The following is a 9920-nucleotide window of genomic DNA, read 5'->3' on the forward strand; positions in this document are numbered from 1 at the left end:
CGGGCGAGCTGGGGAGGGATGGACTCCAGACGGTTGTCACACAGGACCAGGGACTGTAGCGAGGACAGACAACCCACCTCTACGGGGAGGCTCGAGATCTGGTTACCTCCCAGGTACAGCACCTCCAGTCTGGAATTTGAAAAAAACATTGCAAAAGTTACAAACTGATAACTTAACAACAGGTGTACACTCCCCACTTCTACAGGGAGGCTGGATATCTGGTTCCCTCCCAGGTACAGCACCTCCAGTCTGGAATATCAAAAAACATTGCAAAAATTACAAACTTAACAACTCATACAAACTCCACACACCCGCCAAGAGACTGGAGATTTGGCTCCCTCTCAGGTACAGGACCTCGAATCTGGGGGAGGAAGACATCTTATCATTACTGACATCTCGTCACAGTGTCCTGTGTGCATCTTACAAGTATGTTTTTGTGTTAACATGTTATCATGAGACAAAGGCAACTTTATGATATCCTAAGTTTCTTCCCAGGACCGGGTGCATCTTACAATTATGTTTATTTGTGTTAACATGAGACAAACGCAACCTTAAACGTACATTTTGTATACCTCGAATCTGACAATATTTCTGACTTAGGGAGAAGAAGCGCTGCCACAGTGAGCGTAGTTCAGTGCCTAAAAGTGGTCAGTGGCCTTGCACTGAGCAAACTTGTTTAAAACAAAACAAACAAAAAAAAAACATCCACTCCTTGAAACTGTGTGCACCAAGGTACGGACTTTCCCCTCAGAGTCAGATTCTGTTTAAATTTTAATCTTCAGGATGTCAAGTTTGGGGAAGGAAGACGTGTTATCATTGCGGACAGATGGAAGCATCTTCCTGTCTTTTGTAATGCTAAACATGAAAGAAAGGCAATTTCAAAACATATCCTTCATGCTTAAGGTAGTAATATTGTAAGATCTGACCATATTTCACCCCTAGTAGAACTGTGTGTACCATGGCATATATAGATAGAGTAACTCTGTTTTCATGTCAATCTGACAATCCCTAAGAACCAACATATCACACTGATGTGGCCTCAGCCTAGAATTACCACATTTGTATATACAACAGCAGACAGCTGATGATCTTGTTGTGAAAAGGGCTCAGGGACTGACAGAGCCAACACCCAAACATTTCTTTAATCCATCACTGATGGTGATTTCTATTGGGCACATTACAAGTTTAGTTTTTGCCCACAAATTTAAGTTACTTTGCTGTGAGTACTACACTTGTTCCACTCTCTTTTGATTTTATTCTAACATGATACCCCCAGCACTGTGAATTGACAGTCATTGCAGTAACTAAAACCTCTCAACACTCACAGCACATCTCCCTTATCCTTCTACATGTTCAGTTTTGTAATTTTTGCATTATTTAAGATCCCTTCTGTATGTATAAGTGATGGAAACCGTGTAGTGAAAAGGGTTCAGTCTAGTCTGTAGGCTTAGATAACACTCCTCCATGCACCAAGGGCTGGGGCAGGATCATGGAATTTGGGTCAGCTGCTCATTCTAATCCGCTCACACAGGCAGAGTCAACCCCGTGTGGGGACTTTACCAAGAGCCAGGTGATGCATTATAAGCTTTAGGTTACCACAATTTGATATCTAAGTTTTCAGATTCCAGAAATAATGCTGAACTGGTACATGTAGACCAACAAGAGTGGGTGCTAACAAAAAAGCAGTTGTGTAGTAGTAGAGTCATACGGTGTATTGCAGCACCATAACTTAAGTCGTCTTCTTCTTCTTTCATTTTGACTTGAGGCTACCAACTTCAACTTGCTGAAGACCTTTGTAGGCTATGTACTCATTTTTCACTTGAGTAAAGTGAGGAAAGTCGTGTAAAGTGCCTTTCCCAAGGGCACAAGATCAGTGACACGGCGGGGTTCGAACTCAGGACCTTCTGCGCCTGAGTCAAACGTGCTGCCGATTGCGCCACGCGGTCCCACACCGCTGACTGAACAGTTGTGCTGACTAGACCTTCAGATGACCGAGTCTCCGGGGAGTGTCTGTGTTTTGTGACTCCCTCATCCCCTCATTGATTTCAATCATCTCCAGTTTGAGCCCTTTTCACAACAATCATCATTGTTTTGTCTCCATGGCGACAGGCTGTCATAACACGACTACCCTGCACAAAATCATACATTAGGCCACACCTACTTGATTAATTGGTGCTCGGAAATGACTGCTGCTGTTTTTCCAAAAATGAAAAAAAAAAAAAAATTCAGCACACCTTCCATTCAGCGAATTTTCCCCCGAGGTTCTGCTTGGAGATTAGGTACCTTTTTTTCGCTAATCTCCAGGCAGATCTATAGGGGTAAACTCAGTATCCAGGTGCTAAACAATATCCACACCCACCCTGAGGGGATACTTCACTAGGCCCCTTCTGAGAATCTTCTCCTGGACAATTAGCCTTTTGGATTCTGCCTTGGTCTGCTTGGAGAAGATCTCTTGCCTGAAACCAGCTTAAAAGATTCCGAACTTTTTCCCCATGGAGACACTGGTTTAGACTAGAATTCCACGAAACCATAATTTTGCTAAAATGCAAATTTTCATATTGTTGATGGTGGTAGGAGTGACGACACAAACACAGTAAAACTGCTGTTTCCACCAAGTCCCACTCACGGGTTTTGTCTGCCGCTATCATTTGTGTCTTGACCACTGAAGGGCCTCCTTCATGACTTTCCTTCCTCCCCCCAGCTATAAAAGTACGTATCTGACTTTGGTTGGGGAAAAAAAGGTGCTAGAAGGAGAGGGATGGGCTCTACCTCCCAATTCTGTGCCCTCGACACAGTGGAAAACAACCTGATGCCCCCACGGTAAAAAGACTATGGGACTGCCTTCACCTTTTCAAAAATTTATGAGCCCTGATAAACAACGCTATGTTCTCCTCCTGCACATTGTATATGACAGGTGAAGGTCTTGAACCATACCTGCCCTCTGGTACACCTGTCCTGATGAATCACCTGTCACACCTGAGAACAAAGGTTCACCAGGTCAGGACAGGTGAGCTCAACTGGACAATGCAGCGCACACTTACGGATTAAACTTTTTAAAGTCAACGCCCTTCAGGCCTCACAACAACGGTACACATCCTGACTGGGAATATCATTAATTATCTTTTTCAAATCATCTTTAATTTATTCTGTTGTAAAAAAAATGATGAATGAACAATATATAAATTATCTAAAACATTTTATCTGAATATTTTTCTCACAAAAGTGTCAGAAAAGGGTGTGATACAACCAGGGCTCTAGCCAGCGTCCGTTTTTCCGTCAATTGACGGAAATTTGCTGAGTCTGACGGGAAAAATTTAAAACCAATCCGTCAACCTTAATGGACAAAAATCATTGGTGGAAGCTACAGACGGCTTGGGGACGCTGTCCACGGCTGTAAAAGCCACACACTGTTTGTTTTGCTATTGTTATGATTGTTGACAACGTGTGTCGCATACGATAATCTCATTAAAACCCGTTTTTCAAGGTCTCAGTTCAGTCCTTCTAATTAATTTTCGCGGTTTTTGCGACGATTGTAATTGGCTGACGGAAAAAGATTTCGAGCTGGCTAAAGCCCTGGATACAACATATGTAGTGTGCATCAGAAATGTTCCGGTGTTTTCCTTGTTAGATGATATTTTCTGTCACCTATTTCATTTCCATGTTTCTCCAGGAATCAAATCTGGATAACTTTGTTTGTTTGTTTCTTTATTTTGATCTCCTTTAGACTCTACAAACGCAAAATCTATTCTTTGTGGTGTCCATTTGAAATTACAAAACAACTTTGCAAGTTGTCAATTGAAAACCATACTAGATTACATGTTGATAGTTGTGAAAACATCTTTTTTTTTTGTATTTTCTCAAATTCTCTGGCGTATATGACGCTTGCCAGGAATACTAGAGGCCCTGCGTGTACATGTGAGTGGACAGTGTCTAGGAAACAGACTAATTACAACACGTCACAGACTGTTTACCTCAGCACAGCATAACAGTACACTCTGTTGAACTCATGAGTATGTGTAACAACCTTGGTGTATTCAAAACACATCTACATTTTACACACTACATATTTATGTTCAGCCTTTCTCTGACTTTTTTTTATAATTATATCATCAGATCTTGAGCTTTACACCAAGCTTGTCAAAACTACCAACTAGTATGTCCATAATCAGATGGAAGCTACATGTATCATAGTCATAATATGACTGGAGTCAGCCTTAGAGTTAGACCTGAGTAGTCATATATCATTATATGAACAACCTTTAAATTTTGTCTTCCAACATTTGTCCGTCCCTTTTCATGGTACTTTCAACTAGCTACTCTCCAAGCAGAGGTTTGGCTCTAAAGCTGACTTGTTCTTAGGCGTTTTTGTCGGGCTTCCAATTTTGTGCCGTTTTCTTCATGTTTGGCTGACAGATATCATGATATGAAGAAAACAGGACAAAACGAAAGGCCGACAAGAACGCCTAAAAACAGGTAAAAAACAGCCGGAGCCGAGCCTCTGCTTGGACAGTAGCAATTAGCCAATTTGCTATGAACTTGTCATTATGCATTATTAATACATTCATATTACTGCCTAGTCATGATTGCAGTATTGTTCAGCAAGGTATTGAAGTTAACTGAGTTAATATTTTACTACCCCGCAATTTACAGTATATATATATATATAAGTCTATATAAAGTCTATCAGTCCATGGTTCTGTGACAATCTGTCAGTCCCCTTCCTCAGGGCAATACTGACTGGTTCTGTTCCGACATTTCTGACATTTCCATCCAGAATCAGTCTACAACAGTATCAGACATTTACAGGGTTGTCTGTTCAACTTTCCGTTTCTGCTCTGTACTTCCTTGGTAACCCATGTCATCCTGCACAGCTGACACAGGGGTCAAGGTCACTGGTTTTATAATTACTGACTGGCTGAACGTTGTGTCCTTGGGAAAAGGTACTTAACATGCCTTTCCTCGCTCCACCCAACTTTACAAATAGGACCTTGGTTGGGGAATAAAAGGTACTAGAAGGAGAGGGATGGGCTCCACCTCCCAATTCTGTGCCCTGGACACAGTGGAAAGCAACCCACTGCCTCCACGGTCATAACAAGACTATGGGGCTACCTTCACCTTTTGAAAAATTGATGAGCCCACATAAACACCTCTATGTTCTCCTGCTATTTCTGACAGGTGAAGGCCTTGAACATACCTGCCCTTTGGTACACCTGTCCTGATGAATCACCTGTCACACCTGAGAACAAAGGCTCACCTGGTCAGGACAGGTGAGCTATACTGGAGGGTTCATCGCACTCTTATGGATTAAAGTCCACGCCCTCCCGGCCTTGCAATTATGGTACATATCCTGACTTGGAATATCAATCATCTTTTTCATATATCTTTAGTTTATTCTGTTGTAAGAAAATGACAAATGAACAATATATAAAATATTCAAGACATTTTGGGCAGCCCTTTACCAGAATTTTTTCCTAAGAAAGAGATGTGATACAACATACAGTGTGCATCAGAAATGTAACAAAATGTTCATTTGTTTTCTTTGAAGTTTGATAGAAGCAATTTTCAATATGTCACCTATTTCCATATTTTTCCTGGAATCAAATTAGGACAACAACAAATTGTACATTGAAACGTGTTAATAGTTGTGAAAACGTCTTTGCTTTCGTATTTTGTCGAACATGACAGAAATACTGGATGATCTGCGTGCACCTGTGAGTGTCTAGGAAATGCAGACTAATTACAACACGTCACAGACTGTTTACCTCAGCATGTAGCATTACAGGTTTTCAATTTTGTGCCATTTTCTTCAAGTTTGGGAGACGGATATGATAATATGGACAGGACAAAACGAAAGCCTGGCAAAAACACCTAAAAACAGGTAAAAAAAACAGCCGGAGCCGAACCTCTGCTTGGACAGTAGCAATTAGCCAATTTGCTATGAACTTGTCATTATGTTGTAATACATTTATATTATTGCTTAGTCATGATTGCAGTATTGTTCAGCAAGGTAGTGAAGTTAACTGAGTTAATATTTTACTACCCCACAATTTACAAGCTCACTATAGACAACAGGCATAAAAAGAGTCGGATACAGTTTTGATCAAGAAATATGATTGAGAGTAAACCAACCATCACACACAAGCACAACTTCTTGGTACCAAATTATATACTAAGTTGCACAGCATAGATATATTTTCAAACATGTACATTTTTGATAGCGTAAGAACAGTTCAAGACTAGAAATTATACTACTTACCTGCCATCTACAATTTGAAGAAGAATTATATTTGGAGATTTTGGGATTTCAGATTGACACAAACAAGTTGCAATATGGCTGACTAAAATAATATAGAATTTGACCGATGAAATATTGTAGAACTAGAAATTCAAACTCTAGTCTTCATCAGTGAATTGCTCATCCCTAAATACAAAAACTGGACCAGTTGGAAAGTGGAAGTCCAATCGATCTGTAATGGTTACTAGTACAATGTAGTAGTAACATAGATTAACAATTCTTCATGAAATTCTTTCTACTACAGTAAAAGCAGAAACTTTTGCGGTGGTTTAGAGTTCACAAACATTTTTCCATGGCTGTAAGAGACTACATTGCATGGTGCTAAGTACTGTGAACTTAAAACCACCGCGAAAAGTCCTTGTTCCCGCTACCGCGAAATTAAATCCCCTCAAACTTAAATGCATTTATAGTATTTTGAGCCATACACAAACAAACAAACAAACACAATGTTGAACATATAAATAACAACAACACAAACAAGATAACAGCACACTCTCACCTGCTCATGTGTTTGATCTCGCTGGGAACCGTCTGCAGTCTGTTGGCACCGAGATACAGAACCCGTAGTCCCGCCATTCCCGCGATCTGTCCCGGGAACTCCGTAAAACGGTTCCCGCTCAGGTTCAAAACCTCCAGGCTGAGACACCGGTCCAGCTCCTTGGGCAGAGCTCCGTCTTCCAGGAGGTTGTTCTTGGCGATGAACGTCTTAAGATTGGGCAGGCGCGTGAGCTCGCCCGAGACGTGGGTGAGCCCGTTGGCACTGATGTCTAAGTGTCGGAGCTCGCGGAACAGCGACACGGCGCGGGGCAGGACAAGTATCCGGTTGTTGTTCAGGTGTAGGCTCCGGATTCTGTCCGCTTTCTCAGAAAGGTGCTCCGGAAAAAGGTCCAGGTCAGAGTACGCCAAGTCCACGCGGTGTTCATCCGACACGTCGTCTTCGAACATCATCTTGTCTTAGTCCTTCTTTGTGCACAGGCTTCCTTAAGTTTAACTACAGCAAGGAACCTGATCTAGTACCGATAATCTCCTCGAACAAGCCACAAGCAAAGAGATGAAACACAAGTGGTTTCACCATGGCTACAGTCTGTACAGAACCCAGCAGCACACCGAGGATAGGTCCTGCCCCTGTACTTCTATTAGTTCTAACATAACTCACAGGAAGCCTGCTGTACAGCCAGCCGGTAAAACTCCTCTCACAGAAAACTCACCCCCCAAACCTGCATGGCACGTCCCTCTGGGTCACAAAAACATCCCTTCCCACTCCACAACCAACATGTCTACAGGACCAGCTAACTTCTCCTGTACCACCCCACCACCACAGGCCAGTTCTGCAAAGTCACTGCAGGCAGCCCAGTTAGCGGCCCAACTGTCTGCACTGTGCCTTCTCTGTGCATGCAGGGTTGACCTTTGTACCCACTTGTGTTATTCAACAGCTGGGTCATTGCATAAGCCAGGCTTGTAACATAAATATAGCCTCGTGAATATGCATGAACCTCATGAATATGTAATGAGTTACCTCATGAATATGTAATGAGTTACCTCATGAATATGTAAAATAACAGGAGATACAAGATTTGAATGTTGTGAGAGCCTTTCATGGTCAGCAGGGCCCTGGGTACTAGTACTACTACTAAGTACATAAATTTGTACTATCAAAGAGGTTAAAAAAGAATTGAAAGCTGGTAGGAAGGGTATAACATTGCCTCACTGTCTCTGAAAATGTGAGCTCAGTTTGGGATCAACTCTGTATCATTTGGGACCCATTCATTCTCATTAGGGACTCGCTTGTCAATAGACAATAGACACCTGTCAATCACAGCTCACCAGGGAGGGCGTTGTGCTCCTTATGGAGTGATCGGGGCACAATTTGGCATTATCAGATTACAACATGTTGTCAACTGAACGCTATAATTATCTGTTGGTCTAAACGGCAGGCATCGTGGTCTAATGACTGTAATTAGGGCTAATTAATGACTCTAATTATAGCTAACTATAGCTGGGGACTGCAGCAACCAACGGGGGTCTATTAATGAATGAATGAAGGCCTCCAGTTGGATAGGACAAGATAGGATACCTCCCTAATTCAGCACCTACAGCAAGGTTAGATGCAGTTTAGGATCAACGCGAAGTTCAAATGTTGTGGAAACACTAATCTATGATGGACTAACATGAAACAAGTAAGAACTGGACTTTTTGGTATATTTAATACATTGTAGAATGCTTTAAAATAAAGGCCCCTATTAAGTGAGTGTTTACAAAATTTCAAGTGCACAGTTTCAATGGGACAAAATCTAGGACTTTTGAATGAGCCCCAAATTTCAGATCCATAGAGCAAAATAGGTTTAACACAAGTGTCCAAGAGTTTGTTTTTAACTGTTAATGGTGCATCTGCTTTGTCTAATGATTGTCTAATTCCAAATAAAGCTTTCAAACCCTTGCTGTAGTATTTGCTGTTGGCTTTGAATGTGCCAGCTAAGGACACAACAATACCTAGATAACAATAAGATGTTACTATTTCTAAAGCATTATTATCAAACAAAAAACAACAATCTTTCGGTAAGCGGCCTCCCTTTGTAAATACAATAACTGTCTTATTCAGGTTAATCTTCAGCTTCCATGATTTACAATATTGTTGTTATTAAAGGCATACTACGGGATTTTTGAACAAAACAAAAAGTAGCTTTTCCTACTTTTTCTTTACATTGTTAGCTCAATCAACCCTATAGCATTGCATACCAATATTCATGGAGAGATGCTGCGACATCAATGCACCACATTATGATGTATAAAAATTGTGATCTTCCAAGAAACAGATGGGCACAGGCTGGTTACTGCCTCTGTGTGTTGTTGTTTCTTGCTTATCAGCCTGGCTTCCCAGTGGGGGGCCAGTTGACAGTTCCTCTGAGTACAGTAGACTAGCTTTCTGTACAAGGTTTCTTGCAGTTTTGAAGGGAATATGACCTCAGCTTGTTGATATCCTACAAAATAGACTATATGTTCATGATTATATGCTATTTTAGAATGATTTGATATAGGTGTTTCCAAAGAAGATCTCCATTGTGTTCTTTATCTGCAGTCTGCCATGCATGTGCTAACTGATTACCCCACCCCGGGGGACCTACCGGTGGCAAGCAAGACCTGGAGGGTCTAACTTGGGGGGACACAAGGTTACAGGGTGCCTAGAGCGGAATGTTTGTAGGCTAATCCTTTACGTTGCAAACGTGAAATAATGACACAAAAGTGTCAAAAAGTGACAAAAAGTAGTAGTAAATCTGATATTTCTTAATTCTAGAATATTTCAAATTTGAGCGCAAAAAACTGCGTAGTATGCCTTGTGGCAACACAGCCAGTCCTCCACCTTTCAAATTAGTTGCAATCTGGGGTAAAATAAGATAAAGACATCAAAAGCTTGCTGAAGAGTGTAGCTGGCCTACGGGTGTGCATTGGCTACCGAAGGTGGAAAAACAGAGAAGAAAAACAAACATTATGGCTCCCTACAAAAATTTGTCTCTTTGTAAAACTACACAATTTTCAGTGAAGAAATAAAAAAATAGAACATGCCACATGGCTTAGATCTCACATTCTTCCCAACATTTGTCCCATCAGGTGAGGGACATGACCAACA

General features: G+C 41.4%; 1 protein-coding gene across 1 annotated transcript in view; it reads right to left on the minus strand.

Moving 5' to 3' along the window:
* The window catches only part of LOC118420126 (leucine-rich repeat-containing protein 58-like), a 9418-nt gene extending 1640 nt beyond the window's left edge, over nt 1-7778 (minus strand). Inside the window, exons 1-2 of the mRNA XM_035826830.1 lie at nt 6795-7778; nt 6-129 (exon numbers count right to left, since the gene is read on the minus strand). Coding sequence (XP_035682723.1) covers nt 6-129; nt 6795-7243 — 573 coding nt within the window. The 5' untranslated portion in view covers nt 7244-7778. The remainder of the gene's footprint in view (nt 1-5; nt 130-6794) is intronic.
* Between the last annotated feature and the right edge of the window lie 2142 nt (nt 7779-9920).

This window comes from Branchiostoma floridae, chromosome 7 (assembly GCF_000003815.2).
Source record: "Branchiostoma floridae strain S238N-H82 chromosome 7, Bfl_VNyyK, whole genome shotgun sequence".
Classification (NCBI taxonomy): Eukaryota; Metazoa; Chordata; class Leptocardii; order Amphioxiformes; family Branchiostomatidae; genus Branchiostoma; species Branchiostoma floridae.